Below are 21,788 nucleotides of genomic sequence, written 5' to 3' on the forward strand. Positions count from 1 at the left end.
CTCACATTCTTCTTTTTAACACACATATGCTTTCGTTTCCACACAAGCAGAAACAGACTCATACACACAGCAGAACAAACATAGTACATTATTTTTAGACCATGTTTATTTGAATAGAAGGTATATTTCTAATTCCATGAATTTTCCTTCGAAGGACATTGTGCATTAAGATTTGTGCTTTGGGCTTTAAAGCAAAAATGAGAGAATGTAAAACAAGAACAAGGCTTTTGCGGCTCCTTGAGGCCTTAATTACTAATGCATCGTCGTCTGGAGATGTTTTGTATGTGCACCGACTCAGCAAACAGCTCTTCAAAGTGAATACACAGAGGATTGTGCCAGTAACATGGCTGAGCTCCTGCCACAGTATGATAATGCATGTGCATTTGGACCAAAACACATGATACACACACACACACACACACACACACACATTCCACAAAGTGTTACACTGCGGCCCTTTATGTAAAATGTTTTATCTGGCAGCATCTCAGACAGCTCCCATACTTTTCTCCTTATGATACATGCTGGAATTTAAATGAACTCAGATCTTAAAGTTGGATTTAGAAGATTTATAGTTTCAATAAAATATGTTGATGCTCATGCATTTTGCTAGAATGTCACTAGATATTGCTACTTCTATTTGGAACTGCAGTCTGTGGGGAAGCATGTGAAATAAATGTTCTACTTATAATAAAAGTTTAATGGTTACATAAACACTATAAAGATTTGGGGGCAGATGTAGCAAAAGACACACGGGAGCGGGGAATCTTTTAACTGGAAAGTTGAAGGATTGATCTGTAGTTTTCCCCACATTTGTAAATGTGAGAATGAACTTCCTATACTCTTTTTTTTAACACAGATTTTTATATTAAGATCGTTTTTGTCCATATTGTTAACTTGTTGGTACAATAAAATTAAATCGTTGCAGTCACTTTACATACAAGGTACCTAAGGTGTTCCAACATTTACCCTTTTTCATCACATGATTTTGTTGATCAACAGTAATAAATAAATAAATAAATAAAGTAGAAAAGGACTGTAAGAGTGCAGACTTCCACCATGCAGGTCATTTTCACCCACATTGTAATTTAAACTCTATTTTATAGTCCTACATTTTTTTTACATGTATACACTATGAGGTTCCAAGAATCATTAATAATGAATTCAGTTTCTTGGATATATAGTGGTGTTTACTGCATGTTTATAAATCTTACTTTGTCTTCTTACTGCAATGAAAATACAGAAGATCCTGTAACTTTTCCTGCTTTGGATCATTGTATCCAGAATTTTGCCTGGAGCTAGTTCTAGTTTTTGACCAAGCATCCTGGCTGTTTATAGTCGAGTTAAATGCACATAGACTGAATATGGCCTTATCTAACAATGATAAAGAATCCTTAAAAAATTCCTGAATCCAGAAAGTGATCCGTATCACTTCTAAAATGTAATGGAGTCTAAGTTAGACCAACTCTTTCTCAGAAAAAAAAAAAACATAAAAGAAATCTGTCGACTAGTTTAGCGTTAATTTCAGTCAAACAAAAAGACAGATATACACTGACAAAAACTTAACCTCTGCCACCTCCTTGGTGGCGGTAATGACATTCTGGTTCCATGTTTTTAAAGGAGCTACACAAAATGTGCAGCACATCTTCAAGGTGAAGCATATTATTAATTCTAAGCAGCAGTGCCCAAACCATCTTAGTATACATAACACTTCCATGCCATCAAAAAAGAAAGAAAAATTGTCAAATAGATGTAGCTTCTTTTCAGAATTACTGGTTTACATCTAAAACAAAAACAACAAAAGAGATCATTAAAGTGATAAATAACAGGTTAAAAACTCTAAACTATCTACATGCACAGTGCAAAGAGAACTTGGTGGCATTGCAACCAAACAGCTCTGTAGCCTTAAGAAAACTTCTTTTCCAAAGTAAAATGTATTAATTTCCTAGAAAGCATAAACAAGAATGCATACTAAGACATATGGGAATTAGGTAGATTAATCTAAATCCAAATGTTTCCAGAGCAATAGGTGCATCATGGGTAAAAAGTGCAGAAGATGACATTCTTCGGCAGATATTACAGCTACTGCAGGTATAATTGTTTGTTTTTCTCATAAACAGATTGTTTTATTCCCTCATGGCAGAGGCATAATAAAAGATGACAATAACAGGATTCAAGAAGAAGTAGTTGAGGAAATATGGCAGCCTCATTTCCACATCCTTTTCTTTTATCAAGCAGATTTAACAGAATAAGTTTCAGGCAACATAAAACATAAAACTTTAATCTCCTGGTGTGCTCAACACTCTTGTCTGATTACAGACAAAAATCCAATTAAGTGACTTGAATATTACTTTGATATTAGTATATTCTGTGGAAACTGATGGGAAGAGAACTCTTCACAGACAATGAATGCAATTTTTCATCACTTTGCACATTGTATCATCTGTACTGGGCAACCTCCCATTTAGCAGTGGTTTAAAAGCAAAGAAGCAATGCTCGATGAAGAAAATGTCTTCCAGATGGAAAACTGTAGACGTGTGTAGCAAATGTTCTGCCAACATGATTGTGGGTGTAAGAGATGCTGTGAAGCCTTACATGTAACTTAACAGAGTAAATTCAGTGAACTCATCTTACCAATAACTCGCAGCTCAGCGTTGCTGAAGATTCGGCCATGCTTGTTCTCCGCCACACACTGGTACATGCCAATGTCAGCCATATTCAAGCTGTTTAACGTCAGCACTCCGTTATTCACCTGAATTCTGTCCTGCTAAAGACAAACACATGCAAAGTCATCCATTTAACATGAACTTTAAAAAACAGAAATGGTTAAATGGGATGTTTTTATGTTGAAAAAATATGGATAATGAAAAAATGTATTTCTATAAAAACATTTTAACCTACATATAAAAAAAAAACATCATGTTTACGAAACAAACCTGAACCTAGATTGTTTATGTATAAGTGACATTTTCAGAAAACTTTTTTTTTTTTAATAGGGAGAAGGTGCGCTATGTGTATGTAAAAATACTGTGATTTTAAAACTGCCTCTTCAATAGAGTGTTTTCACCTATGGTTAAATCCAGTTTAGACTCAGTTCATTAAAAGAGCAAAAGTAAAGAAGAGAACAGTTACACAGAGCTAAAAAACTAATGGAAATATATTTATATTAATATTTATCTGTCTGTCTGTCAGTCTATCTATCTATATGTATTTGCTTTTACCACATCAATAGTAGTTACTCTGTGAATACTGTATAAAACAGTGTTTGACCAACAAATTTTGCCCCAATTCCAACATGTAATTACTCTAAAAAACTCAAAGCAACCAGTGGGTCAGGGAACCACCATGGGATGCTCCCTGAGAGAGGCAAAAATAAAAATAGTAATGAGAACCACCTTTAAAGCGTAATCCCCTGAGCCAAGTGGTTCAAACACAGAATGTCAAAAAGTGGAAAGTAGAAAGTGCAACAAATTGGATTAACTGTAATCCTTTTTAGCATCTAAGAAAATTACACTTTTTTTTAAAAATGGCTCAGACGTATACACACTTTCTCGTGATGTGTGTGGTAGACCCATTCCTTCATAAAACTCCCTTAAATTGTACAATGCAACACAGGATTTTAGACAAAGTGCTGTCTCTAATTTGTGTCTAGTTTATAATCCACACGAATGGGTTTACTATTAGACAAATATATGTTATACATTTTCCTTAACAAAAATTACTGAAGATTTTATTGAAAGCTGGAGATACTTTTGCTTTTCAGAAGTCCCCTAAAAAAAAAAATCTCTATTAATCTGTGATTAATAAAGATATTTTGTTCTACAGTGGTTATTCAGTGTTAGAACCTCACAATCACACAACTTGTTCCCAGGGTACAGGTTTGTTCTCTGATCCATACTATTTGAGTCATTTGTACATTATACTTAAGAAAATCAAGTAGAACATAAATAAAATAAAATGGAACATTGAACAATATCACTCAAAGTCAACAGCCTAAAAACATCACTGTAAAAAAAAACATTTTGACCCCTTAAAATCCTTCCATTTTCACCTCAAACAGGTTTTCATGGATAAAAGCCTTGCAGTGGACCAACTATTTTACTGGAATACTTTTAGAGGACCATTTTTGTTGCAGTATCAGCTACTAATGGAGTACAGTATGACTTCAAACATAGATTGCATTGGCTTGAACTGATGTGTCTGTGAAGTACCCTGAGACAACACTGTTGTGAAGTGGCGCTATACAAATAAAGCTGAACTGAATACAGCTATAATCCAAAGCTGTACATTTTCTTGCTGTACAAAAAGACTCGCATCCAGGACCACCACTGCCTAATCACAATCTGTGGGTCACATTTGCAAATGGATATGAAAAGTGACAACAAAAATTTGGTAAATACAATTATTATGGATTTTTAGATATTGACAATTTTATCTTTTACAACAATATAAACATATATGTTTCAATATAGCTTCTTTTGATTAGCATTTTCACTATTAACTTACTGCTATGCAAACACACAGAACTTCCCTAGAGAACAAAAATATTTTTTTCTTCTTTTTTTTTTTACCTCAAACATGAATGTATTAAACCTTTGACCTCCTATTTATTTGCATATTTATATTCATTAGTATTTGCTTGTAAAAGTTGCAAAAGCAGTCCAATTAGTGTCAATACTGTAACACAGATTCTTTATAATAATATGCGACTTAGACCACTGCGTGGTGGATAATTAGGTCTGTATATGGGCATTTTAAGTCCTACTTTGCCAAGTGTGTTCATTCTGATGAATGGCCTGATTTAATTCAAGCTTTAGCCACACTTTTTCTCTCCTTTGGGGGTTTTATAATTGAAACACTGTTAATTTTCTGTGGTCTTAATAGGCCCACAGTGACTTAATGCAACCACCTTCTGCTTAACATAGCGCTGAGATATTATCAAACAAAAGGTGATGTCAACCCTCTGAGGAATTAGTCAGCAGGAAGCTGCAGACTGGAGACTGTGTTGTACTCCAGCGAGTATCTCAGGGAGTTAGGTGGCAAAAGACAAAATAATCCTGAACATATGATTCTGTTGATTCATAAAAAAAAAAAAAAAAAAAAAAAAAAAAAAAAACAGGCAGAACACAGTTAAAAAATCTGAACAAAGTTCTTCTCTTCTTTCTGCTCTTCTGACCTTCACAACGTTTGGCACTGCTTTCTGCTCTCTTTTTATAGTTCTGTCAATTTAAGTGTGACAGCACCCATTGTTCTTGCCCTTGATCTTTCCATTGAGTGTACCTGGGCCTTTTAATGTCACTGACAAAGTAGTCCAGAGGGTCCTGCTGCCAGTCTGTCTGTCGTCTAGAGTCATTACAGCACAGTTACTTGAAAAGACAAAGACTATCCCTTTACATCAGTCAGTGACATGGCTGAAAATCTTCAAATACACTTCCCTCTTAGGCCAGCTCAAGCATGCATCAGATAGACACATGGCTAAGTTTGTACCATGGCCTCTGCCAGAGGGGGTCTTGGTCCAAATGGATCCAGTAGTTTCCAAGTAGAACAGAACATGGTTTTTCTCAATTTATTTATTTTTGGGTGCTGGAATGCTTTGCTTTTTTTCCAGAGGAAAATTATGAACAGAAAAGGAATAGGAAGAAAGAAAAGAGCCATAGTGACTCTGAATGGATAAAAGATGGTACTTTTTAGGTTAGGGAGTGCTAGAGCCCGGGGGGGGGGGGGGGGGGGGAGATGTACAGCATCTGGGTAAATGGATGGGTTGGTAACACACTGACAACACTGACAAATACCAGCGTCTCTGATAAAGCACCCTCAGACTCAGTGGAGGTCTCATCACAATCTCTTTAACACTTCAAATAATTGGAGGCATTCGTCTGCTTTATTATCATCTTTAATTATGCGTGACTTCACTCTGATACCAGCACTGTATCAAGTTGTGCTGTGAAAAAGCAAATCATGGAAAGCTCTGTTGTCACTTGGCATGTATGCCGAATCTGTAATGATGCTTCTGCAGCAGCTGGACTGAATGAATGTTACGGTAACAGGAGCTATGCAGAAGTACAAAGTCCAGAATTTGCTGACTTTGGAGGTCAAAGGTGGGAAAAACCCACACTCATGTAGATAACTAAAAGAGAAAACTGGAGATGTATTGGAAAAAATACAGGGATGAGTGGGCCCTTGTTTTGCTGGGGTGACATTTTGAAGTGACAGCCCTCCTCTTTGCCATTTAATTCCCATGCAGGGGGGCAAGAGTGAGGTGGAGAGACTTAAATCTGTGAGGAAAAAAGCTTTAAAAGGGAGCTGAAGAAAGAGAGCACCGGAGATGCTAAGATAAAGAGAGGGAGGGGAACAAGAGGACTGATCCATTCTAATGAGGAATAACAAATGGCCTCTTTGGCCTTCTCCTCCTCCTCCCTTTCTCTCTACATTGCTGACCTTTGGGTTTGGAAATTGATTTACTGTTGCCGCGGTTGACGGTGGCATTTTGAAAATGGTAACACCCTACCTCATTAATATAGCCACATGCACAGAGAATATGTTACCTCGGCCACCTGCCATAGGAATTTTTACGTTATTTACAAATCAATGCTAGAGATGCACATGTGGGGTGATAAGTGCTTCAGGATGTGTGGCAAATAGAAGAATTGACCTTTGCGAGGCCTTCACAATAACTGAATTGGAAATGACAGAAAGAGGAAATGTTTACGATGACACCTATTTATCCAGATTAAAAGTTGAGTCGCTGCATATACAGGCACTGCACATTACAACCTCATAGGAGCAAATTCTTTTCTTTCGTGCTTGTGCATTGCCATTCAACTCTGCAAATAAAATGCCGCAAATACTGAATAACATTAGCCCATTTAAACCGATAACCAACAAAAAAGCAGCAGTCTGGTTTTTAAGCTCATATCCTAACTCCACCAATGACACAGTGTCAACCCTTTGCAGACAGACAGCACACTCACTCTAGTAGAGAAATATAACAAAACAAAGCAAATTGCCTGAATCTAAAACACTTTGAATGACAAGGTACTTTTATTTATCCTCCCCAGAGAGAAAAGACTTAATGATAAAATTGAGGGCATCAGATAGAAGAGATTGAGCGTTAAATTGTTGACAAAGTCCCTGGTTGATGACAGGCAGAAAATTGCATCACTTTGGCTTCTTTGCAAAAACAAACACTCTTCCACAACACATACAAGCACACTGCTGCCAAATTCAGTCACAAGCAAATACAGCCCTTTCAAAATGACATTTTATTGCCAAGTACATGCCTATAAGTTGGAAGCATTTTTAGATTTTAGGAAAAATGAATACAACAAACGCTCCAATCTCTTGAGCAAAATGGTCCTGAATCTATTAAAATCTAATCAATCTCATCGAATATCATCCAATCGCAATTACATATTTGAATGAAAAGATTATCATTCTGCTAAAAGTGGTGAAGCCATTTAAATAAAAAACCTGCAGCACCTAAATTAAACCATTTAAAATCTGCTTTTTGTCCAATACATGGTGTTAGGTTCAGAGGAAAAACTGATGCAAACTAATTGATAACTGAGGACGGGTGTTGTGGCTTTAAGTGAACATCATACAAATTTAGTATTTTTCTTTCCATCTGTCTGTATGCTTAGTCCTAATGCTTCCATATGGATGGAAAAAGCTGATATGGGAATCATATTAATGAAATTTAGAGGAATCATTTCAGGTGGAGACTGGAAAATTACTGTAATTTCTGGGCTACAGAGCTCACTTGAATATAAGCCAAACCAAAGACAGTTGTAATTAGACATATATCTGTATTAAAACTACCTGTTATTTTATTTAATAACCTCACTTTTAGTGCTGGAAATCACAAATATACCACAAGACATGCAAAAGATGGAAATTTTAGCTTGCCGCAAGCAAAATCAGATGCCATAAAAAGAACAGTTATGTATAGAGGCATGGAAATATGGAATTCTCTACTGAAGAACATTAAATTAACCACTGACCTAAAAAACTTTAAAATATTATTAAAAGACTATTTTTCAAAAGTACAGGCATCTATATAAATCATACTTATAAGGGTTTGGTGACAAGTATAATAAATACAAATGAATGTGCAATAGAGTAAACTAATTGATTATGTGGATGGAGGTGTACTAGAAGATTTGTATTATAGATAACCAAATATATATGTTGATATCCAATTATAAGTAAGCATATTTTTTGTAAATGAATAGTTTACATGATAGGATGTAATATTAATGGACATTACATGCATGCATTTACTTATGTAAAAATGGATGTAAAGAGATCATTTTGAATATGTAAACAGCTTGTATTCCAGGATTGAACTGAAGTGTTGATGAAGAAGGAAGAATAGCTGTAGCTTGCTACAGCTAATGGGGATCCTTAATAAACTAAACTAAACTAAACTAAATTGAATGTAAGCATCACAGTCACCAACTATGCAGAAGTTTTGCTTCCTTGTTCAGCAGCTACATTGATTGCCTTTAATTTGAAGGCTGCATCACACATTTCTTCATATGTTTTACATAATGAGGGTGTGTGCATGAAGCGCAAAATGTCTCGTTAGCCAGTAAAGTCCATAAGGTAACTGAATCATTGTTCAAGCACCATGATTCTAATCATGTGAAAAAAGCAGTGACTTATAGCCCCGACATTACGGTGGATATCAAGGGAGAGTTAGACCAAAGCCTCTGAGCAGTCTTTTCGGATCTAACCAGACCTCATTTGAAGAAAAATAGACAAAATCTGATTATTCTACACAAAAATAATCTTTTTTAGTTAGCTATACCACTTCAAATGAGGAAAAGCAATTAACATTTGTTCTTGCAAATTATTTAAATAACTTCATCCGCCATAATTTTTTTTTTAACTTTTGTGTATTACTCTTTTGTAAACCTGCTTGTTCTTGCACTTTTTAATCAGCTTATTGGGGAACAGTCCTGTGTGATAGTGGGACATTTTAGAAATGTTCTGTGGTGTATATTTAGTTTTTTTTTTTATACAAAGAAAGAAATCGTAATAAAATAAAAACTTTTACCTCCATGGGGTCCAGAGGTTCTCCATTCTTCAGCCACCGGTATGAGGGCTTGGGCTTGGCGTTGGCTTTGCATTCCCATACCAGAGTGTCATCAATTGTCTTCTGAACATCCTGAGGCTTCTCAGTCAGCTGTGGTGGAGCTGTGAGGTCACAAATCATTGACTGTAAATGAACACTGTAACAGTACAGATATGCTTTAGTAACACCTGAATGCAGCAGTTTTAGAATAAATCAATGAACTATTCATGCAGGCAAATAGTCCAGTAAAGAAGAAGCCAAGGGCATAAGGTATAAACCCACATCCAATAAACCTGAATCTGACCTCTACTTAGAAAATAAGTAAGTACAGACAACTTTATAAGTTTACTTTTAGTAAAATGCTGTGAATGTTATTTGAGTTGGGATATTTAAATATGGTCATCCAAATCACTAATCTGCTTACTGATTATCTTATAACTCTACAACACGTCACACTTGCTTTTTATCTCACAAAACTCCAGAAAACCATTGATTAAAATCACTGGGTTTATGATGGTGTTTTAGCTGTCGCATGAGTGACATCCCTGAAACTAGAAGATTTATGGATCCACACGACGCCCTGCCACGGTCAAGGGAAAGGACATCAAAGGTAGTTGACAGTCTGTCTGGTTGCCTAGCTGTGTTTCTTTAACAATGTAATCTTACTTATAAATCAAAGACTCTGTGTCTGTCTGTCTTTTCTTTTCTTTGCCACTTTTCAACCCTTCATCTGATCTGCTGAAAATTTCAGATCTTTCCAGGGACCCATTGAGTCCAAACATTGAGTTTGGAGGATTTTTTTTCCCTTACTTTTTTTTTCCTTAGGTAGTTTTCACAACAGTATCCTCAGCCAGCCTTTGTCTGCACATGAATGGGGCTGATGGTGTCGCCTCAATCGCTAAGCATCAGTAAGGTCATAGACAATGTCGAAATTCAGACAGTGCTGCGTTTATCCTATGACTGTATTTTAACTCCAGGGATAATGTCATAGTCCTCTGTGACCTCTGAACAGAGCTGAAATATAAGCGAAGGGTGACAAAAATATTCCATATATTTATTGAAACTCAAACTAAGAAAAGGAATTTAGCTGCCATTCACTGTAAGGCTGGTTTGTAAGAACTGCATCCAGAGACACAGACAAAAAAACAAACACTATTTTATGGTAGAAAAATGTATGCAACATTGATTTTTCTTTCTTTTTTTTCCTTTAATGAAATTGTTTCTTGCTGATAAATTCTGTTCATAATTTTTGGCTCCTTCAGGCATTGCTGCATGTATTTCCCAGAGTGTTTTCCTCTTAAAAAAACAAAACAAAACAAAAAACAAATAAAAAAATTTAATGAACTACAATAGTTAAAAAACAAAAAAGCTCAAGGAAAGGTAATTTTCAGCAGCCATGCTGTTAAAAAGAGTTGAGAAAATATTTTACAAGGCAAAACACAAGTTGCCTTGATGCTCTTTAATAAAAGATGTACTATTGGTATTATAAATAAATTGATATAGACAATATATCACATGAGAGAAACACTTACTACATGACATGCTGTAAACAACATTACAAATGAGGCTCCTATAATGGAAATAGGGACGTCATGCAGCTTCTCCACAAAGTAAATCTAATTCCGTCTGAGATTGTTTAAATGAAGTAAACTGCAACACCATGGTGTAATTGAACCAATTTAACCAATTTCTTAAATCTTCTTGAATGCAGATGCACAATTAAGAGAGAAATCAAAGAGAGAAACTAACAACCGGTCCTCAGATGAAACTGTGCACATACACTGTACTGCGTTTGATTCTTACAAACAACACATCCTCATATTGATTCTACTATTCTGCTGTAGACTTGATGGATGTCCCACCAGTCCCTGTCTGTGGGACTTTAAAATGAGATTACAGATTTTTATCACCTTGCAGTCTGTCAGTATGTGAGGCTGCGAGATGAGACAAGACTTAAATCTTACAAGGAGAAACATGACTTCCACACAGCTGTAGTGGAGGCTGCACAACTTAGCACCGAAGCGGTGACAAATAAAAGTTGCTGAAAATCATTACTTTGCTTAGATATGACCACCATATAACCACTTTACTTTCTTTCAAGCTGGCAATTTCTGGTCGTGTGATGCTATATTGCTTCAAGAAAATCAGGTTTAATCCTCATCTTATCTACATTTACCATGTGCATTTCATCACACTTCCAGGTGCTGCAAAACCCTGTATTAACATATCAAAGGCATCCTTCCTCACAGGAAAGAAAATTCTGCATTTGATTTCAGTAAAGAAGTTCCCTAAAGGGCCTTGTGGTATGATATAATCAGTGCATAAACTGCATCATAATGGAGAGAGAAACTATAAAAAAAAAAAAAAAACAGTCATCAAGGGACATTAACAGCTTTCTGGAAATATGGGCCACAAGTCCAGTGCTGGTGGGGGAAAAATGACTTCTCCCTAAGAGGTGGTGTAAATCTATGAGGCCTCTGGCCCTGTGTTCGCTGCCAGCACAAAGAGAGCTTGTCAGAAATAAACTATTAGTAATGGGTTAATTTACTACCATATTCCGCTATTTGATGCCGTTATTTATGGACACTAATAAAAGCTACAGATGGCATGACAACAAATAAAACTTTTTGTTAGAATTACACCAAAGTTACATTCTTATATTTTCAATCATGCTTTACAGTAAAACTGAAGGGGTTGTGAATCAAAGACTAGACGATATTCTAAGAGTCTATAAACACTCATGATGTTATGAGGAAACCTTAGAGCCTGAAGGCTGACAAGGTTTTATACCTAAAACTGGAGGATGGAAGCAAGATGGGTTTTAGATCAAAGTCAGGAAAACCCATCCTCTGACAGAACTCACCGTAAAAAGAAAGTTTTCCTTTAACCGAGTTTCTTCCTCTGCTGTTTTCAGCTACACATTCATATATCCCTGCATCCTCCTGTTGGAAATAAGGGATCTCTAAAGCGCCACTGGCTTTATTTATGTCCACCTTCCTTCCAAAAGAGGCACCATCCACTCTTTTCCAGCTGATAGTTGGGACTGGGCTAGATAGAGATAAGACAAAATGATACCCAGACATTGATAAATAACATTGAAGATTTATCAGGGCCTATTTGGAAGAAGAAAAAAAAAAGAAAAAAGAAAATTTTTTTTTTTATATATATATATTTATATATACATACATATATAAAAAAAACCAAAAAACCTTTTTTTTTGGAAAAATATTATATATATATATATATATATATATATATATATATATATATATATATATATATATATATATATATATACATACATATATATATATATATATATATATATATATATATATATATATATACATATATATATATATATATACATACATATATATAATTTATATATATATATATACATATATATATATAATTTATATATATATATATACACATATATATATATATATATATATATATATATATATATATATATATATATATATATATACATATATATATATATATATACATACATATATATAATTTATATATATATATATACATATATATATATAATTTATATATATATATATACACATATATATATATATATATATATATATATATATATATATATAGACATATATGTATATATATATATATATATATATATATATATATATATATATATAGACATATATGTCTATATATATATATATATATATATATATATATATATATATATATATATATATATAGACATATATGTATGTATGTATGTATGTATGTTTGTATGTATTAGCTAAACACTGATTCTTAAGTGTTTCTTTCTGTGCACGTAAGCATAAAAAGTAATTTTGCTTTACAAGTAACTTAATTTATTTCCATACATTTACATACAGCTTACACTATAGTAAAAAAAAAAAAACAAAACATACTTTCCAAGTGCAAAACATTCCAGTTTGACAGTGGAGCTCTTGGCGACAGGGACAACTTCAGGAAACTGCACTTCAATCTTTGGCTCATATTCTCCCATCACACCTGGAATGGCAAAGAAAAACACTGAAGTGATGTCATAAATGTCTAATGAAAACCTTTTCAGAACAAGGCCTGAAAAAGGTCACAGAAAAGTCAATAAAGACACTGATATGGAGGGCTCTGCGGATGCATGTGTGTTCAAACTCTCTTTGAGCTCTTCTCTTGGTTTTATTTTTTCATGTTTTTTAATGTGCTGAGGACTTTAGGGAAAAGTTTTCAGATCACAGCTGGGATGGTGATTTAAAGCTTAATTATCTTCCATAAAAGGAGAGAGTGCACACACCACCCAAACAACTGCAAAAAAACTACATTTTTATGATCCAAGTTGCAGTCATGAAATGAGGTACAGATAATTAAACTCGCCTCCAATAGCTAGTTAAATTAAGCTTGTTATTTTGCCGAGCAGTGGCTAATTAGTCCCACCACCTGTGATTTAGAAATTCTGCTGTTTAAAATTACCATTTTAAAACCAAAAAACCTGCTTGCACTCATAGTTTTTGTGAATTCAATAAAGTAACTCCATCATACCATCAACCCGCAGGACTAAAGGTGTTGGTGGTCCTTGAACACTTGTTTTGGTGACCATGTTTGTGACTACACATGTGTAGTTGCCAACATCAGAGGGCTCCACTTTTGCAATGTAAAGGTTGCCTGTCTTCTGGGAGACAAATCGGCGAGTGTCCTGGATGACAAAGGATGGGTACTCATTGAAGATCCATGTGAAGGTAAGATCTGTGAACAAAATCAAAGAGGATGGATGAGGGCAAAAGGTGAAAACACATGCTGTCCTTGTTAATCATCATACAGATACTGTTGGTTTCATCAGCAGTCTCATCACTTCAGTGTGAGAGCATACCCTAAGGGATAAAGCAATTAGTAGATTGGACTGTGTGCAATCCATCCATGATTAAAAACATTATTTATAATTGAAAAGCAATTACTCCTACTCAGTTTTGGATAAATGCCCTTAACCCATAAAGACCCAACCCATGAAAAAATGATAAGTTACATCCAATATTTTTAATATGAGGTTGTTTTTTGCCCCTTTAACAAAATGAGCCATTTACTATTTATTAGCACGTAATATGTAAATCTTTTTTATAGTGTGATTTTTTTTTTTGTTTTCTGGGGCTCATTAAGGGGCAAAAGACAAAAATCACATTGTTTTCCACAGGATATTAAACAAAGCTTGTACCATAAAGTGATGCCAAATGTCTCTGAATCTAAATGTATCACATCTGTTAAAGTAGGTTTTTATGGGTTAATATGGTGACGTTTCATGGGTTCACCATGCTAGACTAAAAATGCTGAAAGTTTGAATAACTGCCTTTTCAGAGAAGTAGATATTTACAGCTGATATCCTCAGGTATTTTCTATGGTGGTCTATTCTAGTTATGGTCTGTTTGGAAAAATGAGGAGTTGAGTTGAAAACACCAACATTAAGGGACATTTTGTTGTTTTTTTATTTGTTTGTTTGTTTGTTTGTTGTAGTGTGTAGTAATATTCCTAACATTCTCAAAACACTTTTTTTTTTTTTGGGTTGGATTGTTTAAAAAAATCAAAAGATTTGCCATTCCCATGATCCTTTTCTGAGATGCCTTTAGTTTAAGTGAAACTAAGCTGCAGTTAAGACCCTGACGTCCTATTTACTTTGCACTTTAAAATAAAAAAAAAAGATCAAAACATTCCTTTAAATAAACACATATTGCATTTTGCCATGTTGATATGAAATATAATCAAAACATTGGAATGTATTTATGAAATTAAAAGTTTGTTAGACATTAAAACATTGTAAAGAAGGGCTTGTTGTTTGCTCTGAGGGAAACTTCTTTAAATAAATTTACCTTTAACAATAATAAGTATATTATATATATTTTTTTTAGTTTAATACACACAAAAATGCACACACAAAACAAAACAAACAAAACAGCAAGGACCTTTGTCTGCAGCAGCTACGTAAGAGCAAACAAAACTGTACAATGCTCTATCTAGCTAATGTTTTACAGATCATCTAAGATAGTTTATTACTGCCTGGACTGCTATTCATCATCCATGATAATAAGCTGAGAAAGGCTCCCAGTCCTACCAGCCACATGGAGTGCACTCATAAAAGCTCTGCCCTATCAACTTACAACATTATAAAAAGGAGCAAGGGTGTTTTGACATATTGACACAAGGAAAGATTGCTCTGGACCATACTGCATCCCTGTCCCAAAAGCAATCTTAGCCGCTGGTAAAAAACCTGTCTAAGCGATGACTCTGCACTATGTTGTGGGGAGTAATTGAGCTGTGAGTTAGACACTCATCTACTGACTCAGTATTCTTCACTTCTGCTCTTAAAAAGGGAGGATGTTGGGCTTTGACATATTATTGTAACCTCGTGAATCAGAAAGTGAATCAGAATCTTGAGAACTTGTGTCACTCCTGTGCAAATTTCATTCAGCCATGGTCATATCCCGCATTTGCTCTCTGAGTCTCCCAGAGGCAAGCTGCCTGCTGCACAACTCCTCACTCCTGCTCCCACTCTGCTTGTTAGTCCCTTAATTTACTACTTCACTATTCCATCAGTTACACTCTGCCAGGCTGGCACTTTATCTCTCCTGCCAGTATACTTCAGCATCCCTCTGATGTATCGTTCACTCTGTTTTTTGATAGCCTGGATTTTTATTAAACTTTTTGAATTATTTTTTCACATTTAGAAAAACTTCAAGGAGATACATTTTATCTAAATTTTATGTTTCATGACACGAGATCCTGTGATTTGTTGGAGAAAATATGTCTATGCGCTTACAAAAGAGAAGGTGTTTGATCCTCTTTTGGATTATTATAAACTGAAATAATCTTAAAATCAAAATATTAGATTTAAACTTGAACAACAGAGTTTAATCACACCATTTTTTCCTGCCAGTTATGTCTACATATTTTTATTACTTGACAAAATGTGCTTCAAAATGAATTAAATAACTGCTGAATGGTGGGAGAACAAGGTATAACAAGATATGACACAGCCTAAATCTGCTGAATATGCTCAAATTAATAAAAGTCTATAGTAAAAGCAGCTTAAAGTTTAAGCTAATAGCAGCACATAAACTACAAGAAACCAGAAGACTCTGTTGTCTTTTATTTATGTAAGTCAGAAAAAGGCTATTACAAGGCAAACTGGAACATTCTTGTCACTTGATGACCAGTCATTTTCTGCAAACAGCATAAAAGTTGTAAACGTTTTAATACATCCCCCATCACAAAATACACAGCATGCACAGATGTTGTAATGGCCAGATGTTCTTACAGTCTGAATGTTTAAATTTCAAATTCGAATTTTATGTCACACTTGCAGCACCCAGAAGATGGTCCCAATTCAGCAATCTACTACAGATGTAATGTAACTCCTTTTCATTTGGATTCTTTTATAAGTTGTTTTTTTTTTTTTTTTTGCTGAAAGCCAAAGCACTTTTACTTTCAAATTAGAATATCACAGGCAAAAACAACCGTAACCCGGTGCTATTATATGACAAGTATTTAAAGAGTCTCTTACTCATAAATTGATAATACCACTAAATACCCACATATCCGATGTCACAATTCAATCAGTATTTGTTTTTGCCCTATTCAAAAATAGCTATTCAATTATTAATTTACCTCCTATTTATGTGTCTCAGGTATGTATGCTCGGATGAATGCACAGCTGTACAGCTATGAGTGAGAAAATGTTTACAAATGGAGTATGTGTGTGTAGACATCTAAACGTGTGTTCACACCCACTCAAATTGAGACTCCCACGTAATGGTTCTATTTTTACAAAATGACTGAAATTGCATCTAATATCCAGATATATGTTTACTGAGCTGTGGTAAACACTGGCTGGTGATAGTTTGTTCCATGATATTTTTTTTAAGAAAAAAGAAGTCAAGAGATTTTTAAGTCCATATGGATATAAGTAGTCTAACATTTGGCTAAAGATTGGATTTAATGGGAAAATGTGTTCACATTTTTTGATTGGTGTTATCTATGACCAGGTGTGACATCTTGCTGCTTTCAATTTTCTCTTTGAGAGCTCATAGTATGCATAAATAAAGCCAAAGTCACTATGCAGTTTTTTTTTTAAAGAACATTTTCTCAGATAATGCTGCTTCTATGAAAATGTGTATTTTATTAGTGCTGAAAGTGCTTTAAAAGACCACAAGTTGACACAGATGGGTGGCTTTTCAGCAAAATATGTAAATGCATTTATTGCTAAATGCTGTGTTAATATGAAACAGTCCTCCTCCACTAAAAGTGGTCTTGTGGTGAATGTGCTTGCAAGGAGGCATGAGCTATATTTGTGTTTCAAGAAATTGACTTTTATTGGTTATAAGAGCAACTACATGTGAAAGGTAAAAATGACACATGGTATGAATAATGTATTATACCTCAAACTTTTAGAAAAATGTTTTGATTCCGTTGAAATAAAATTTTAGTCTCCTTTTTACTTTACTTCTGCTACCAGCTTGATTTATGAAAACAATTTCCTGACCTGATCAATCAAACACACACAAGGAACGTCTGGTACCACCCCATAACCCCTCCTTTACATGAACATTTATATTTAATTCTTGTTTTTAAAACCATATCTTTCAAAGGTGCGGGGCATGACAATCTACAACAACAACAACAACAAATAAGCGGTTACTAATTGGTTTGTTAAAGATTCATGTTGGGAAACAGGAAACAGGATATAGGAAGTGAAAAGAACTGATAGTTGCATTTGATTGACTCAAGAGCCTTCTGTGGATGGAAGGTAACTGAATAATGCAATCATGAGTGACATTGAGTGGCAGATTTTTATTGTGGTTCCATTTAGTTCTTGTATAATGAACAGGCAGCATCAATTTCCACTAAATGATGTGAGAGGAGGAAAGCGAAATGGAACATGACAGGCCAAGGACATACTGAATCAAGAGTGGGTTTATGTGCAAGGGTGTTTCAAAGAAAAGTATATGCACAACTTTTGTCAAAGTGTATACTTGCAAGCGTGCTCCCTGGATAGCGCCAGCCATTAACCAGGTCTTCCAATATGTATTCATAACACATAAGTTCACTCTATGCAACGGCTTAGGTCATGCACATGGGAAAATCCCTGCAAGCTATGTTTGCTGCTGTGACTTGCCAGCAGGCCGCCTCTGTTTTGGGACAGATGCATTGTATAGCGAACACAAGTGATTTCAGCCTTGAGTAAATCTGAAAGGCCCCTTTCCATTAGCGGAAGGAGGTCAGATGCATTAGGTCCTGAACTAACCTCAGGATTCAGACCATCTCAAAGCACAACACGACACAGACCAACATGCAATGCAAATACAGAGATAGAAGTCAGTCAGACTTCATCTTGGACACAATATGTTTCATTAATGTATAAATTAGAGGTGCCTTGAAGTTTTAGAGCATCCTGGCAGCAAAATGTACTTGCAGCAGCAATCTTGGGGTCCCTGAAGAGTTGTTGCTATGAAATAATGGCTTCCTGAATCATGCATGGGCTGTTGGATGCCTTAAGAGGAGAGTGGGATCAGCTCCTTGTCTGTGACTTCATTGTACTGATCATGGACTGCGCTCCATCACCCTTTAACTGATTTAACAGCAACATGTACGACAATACACTAACCTCAAAGGGAAATATGTTTTGTCTCCCTATGTTTTAGATGTGCTACAACATGGTCAGCAAGCTGAAAGTAAAATAAGCAAGATGTAAACTCTTTTAGCATAGTTATGTGTTTAACCAAGCATTTTACTTTGCTACGCTATTTCCATTCTTATTTTCCATCCTTTATAGCACATTTCTCAGTCTGTAATAATCAAACTATATTTGTATTAACACTGTATATCCACAGTCTGACTGTAACAGATATTATCCACCGAGGTCATTCTATAATTGTGTAAAACTGAAGAGGATTCATCCTTCCGTGCTTTTTTAAAACATCGACATCTCCATCAACAAGAGTCAGTTTTGATGACAGCAGGATCTCAAAAGCATATTAAAAACAATTTTTTTTGGCAGAATATGGCAGCCAGATCATCATCCTGCTGTTATTATGCTGGACAGGAGTAGGTTTAAAAAACTTACTGAAAGGAAAGAGGGCATTTCAAGCATGGGGCTGGGTCTCCATTGAATAGATATGTGTTATCACTGCACTGATAAAAAGCTGTGCGCGTATTAATACCCAGAAAAAACAAAAGCAGGTTTGGCTTTATTTCTTCAGTATTTCAAAACAGCAGGGAGACTATCTGACCCAGTTGAAATGAATTTGACCAAAAACAGTAACAGCTCACCATTCACCCTAATAAAATTATTGTTGACAGTCTGGAAGCTCTAACTATAGAAATCAAACTTTGGAGATTTTTCTTATCAGTCTAAAGGCAGACATTATTATTTCACAGTATAATAAACATTTAAGCCATGAATATAATGTGTATATTTTTCATCATCATTACCACAGTATTTGAGGATTCTCACAAACACAAGTGACCAAAACCTCATGGTTACTCCATCTCAAATTGTATACTGTGCTAGAGTTCAGTCTTAATCTGTAGCTTTTTATTCCACTGTTGTTAATATAACTAACTAACAAACTAACTAACTAACTGTAGCGTATTATCATTAACGTTAACCTGGGATCCAATGTCGGAGCGACAGTGGGTGTTTTCAGTTATTAATTCGCTGTGTCCTTAGACAAGCGGACGATCTCGGGGCACCACCCAGCCCTAAATTTGTTATACGGTCAGGCAGGGAATACCGTAATATGACAATGATATTTGTCTAATAACAGATAACCATCAGTCTCAAAATACGCTTACTGTAAGTTCTCGTCAGAGGTAACAAATCACTTCCTTAAAGATCGATCACGCTACCACGACTTCTTAAAATATAACACACTTTATTAAAAACCACACCGGTTAAAATCATCAGGCACAAATTAAATTAATAATGTAAACCAGAAATAGCGTCAGCAAGCATCAAATACTGAATTAGCCAAGATGAGAGAGAGGGAGAGAGAGAGAGAGCAAGTGAGAGAGAGAGAGTATGGAAGCTCGAGCCGAGCCAACAACAAAAATGTAAAATAAAACTATGAAAGGTAAAGTTATGTAAGCATCTTACATAACTTACACAACTAGGAAGGTTGGAAAGATGGTCTATGAAGTTAACTAACTATGTCAGGGTAGACTATCAGGTGGATACCGGGGGAATGGATTTAAAACGGGCAGCTTCTGCTAAGACACCAGCTGGATCGGAGACAGTGGAATAATGGGTCGGCCTTACTTCAGCGCCTTGGTGGTCGAGAACCCAAACCTTGGGCCGAGTGGGCAAGGATTCAGTGGTCGTCCTGATACTTGTCCAAAGGGGACCTCCACAGAAGTCAGGAGCTCCCCTGGAACCGCCTGGTTCGACGTCTGAAGTTGGACCCAACTCCGATTAGAATCCATGGGTCACGGGTGCCGGCAAAGTCCTGGGATCAGCTGGAGCAGTAACGTTCGGGTCGTCCGTACGTTACTGGTCACAGTCTTTGTGGGCCGGGAGAGCAGATTTGATGGTGTGTCAGAAGCAAAAATCGTTCAGCCAGAATTGGATGAGTTTTCTTGTGTTAAGCAGTCGAGCGAGCGAGCCTACTTAATAAAAACGAACATGACGCCAGATGGACAAAAAACACGACTAAAGCAAACATCAAACGAAAACGAAGAGAAAACAAACAAAAAAAAAAACGAGAAAAAAACAAGAGGGACGAAAAACAAGAGCAGAAAAAAAGACAAAAGAGGAGAGGGCAAAAAAACGAAGAAGAGAAAAAAAGCGTTCCGAGAAGACCCGCAGTTAAATTTCCCGGCGCTCTGGGGCGGACTTTAGATTATCCAATCAGAGTGCAGGGGTCAGGACATGGGATCTGAAGGTTTGGTCAAAATACTAAGTTCTTGGGGAATTAAACTTAACATTTTTCCAACCTCAAACATGTCTAGAAAATCCATTTATAGATGAGAAGAAGTATGAATGATCCTTATAAACATGAACCTTTAAACAGTTTTGCTGCTGTCAAAAGGGGAAAAGGTTTGTTAACAGGTACAAGACATTTCAAATACACTTCATGATTTTCACTTTTCACGAACCAGGTGGGTCAAGAAATCATTTCCACACAACAAGTTCTTACTTTGAGTCAGAGTCGTTAATAACAACAGCATATAATGTTAATCACGGTGTTTTTAATCAGCCTGAAATGCATATCTCAACCTGTTCGAGGGTGTCTGCTAGATGGCGCCATTGCTCCACCCAAGGAATCACAGAAATTAACTAACTTGCTAACTTCTGTGGATTTCACATCTGAAAAATGGTTAAAGTCTTGGATTAATTTAGAAAGGAAGAAGAGTCCATTTATCCAGGTCTGCTGAGGATACATCCAGTATTTTATACAGTTTAGAATTCAGAGCTTTAAGGTTCTGCTCTGGAATTTGGTCTTTGTGTGCTGTGGATACAAAAGGGACCTCCTGGGGTGATGGACAACAGGCTCTTACCAGGGTCCAACTTCAAAAGGGTGCCACAGTCTGTCTGTGTAGACATTTCCTACCAGGAACAAGATAAAACCAGCAGGGTTCCTGGTTTAAAGTGGAGGTCTGTCTACCCGGATTAAGATGGATCTGATTTTTAGGGCTTTCATTGAGCTCTGTTTTGGAGATA

General features: G+C 35.7%; 1 protein-coding gene across 1 annotated transcript in view; it reads right to left on the reverse strand.

Moving 5' to 3' along the window:
• The window catches only part of cntn3a.1 (contactin 3a, tandem duplicate 1), a gene marked incomplete at both ends in the record, with an annotated part of 79,593 nt that overhangs the window by 28,703 nt on the left and 29,102 nt on the right, over positions 1-21,788 (reverse strand). The window contains 5 exons of the mRNA XM_079238789.1: positions 2,635-2,767; positions 9,059-9,198; positions 11,940-12,124; positions 13,000-13,102; positions 13,628-13,831. Of these exons, the coding sequence (XP_079094915.1) occupies positions 2,635-2,767; positions 9,059-9,198; positions 11,940-12,124; positions 13,000-13,102; positions 13,628-13,831 (765 nt within the window). The remainder of the gene's footprint in view (positions 1-2,634; positions 2,768-9,058; positions 9,199-11,939; positions 12,125-12,999; positions 13,103-13,627; positions 13,832-21,788) is intronic.

The sequence above is a fragment of the Telmatherina bonti genome, assembly GCF_933228915.1.
Source record: "Telmatherina bonti genome assembly, chromosome: 4".
Lineage (NCBI taxonomy): Eukaryota > Metazoa > Chordata > Actinopteri > Atheriniformes > Telmatherinidae > Telmatherina > Telmatherina bonti.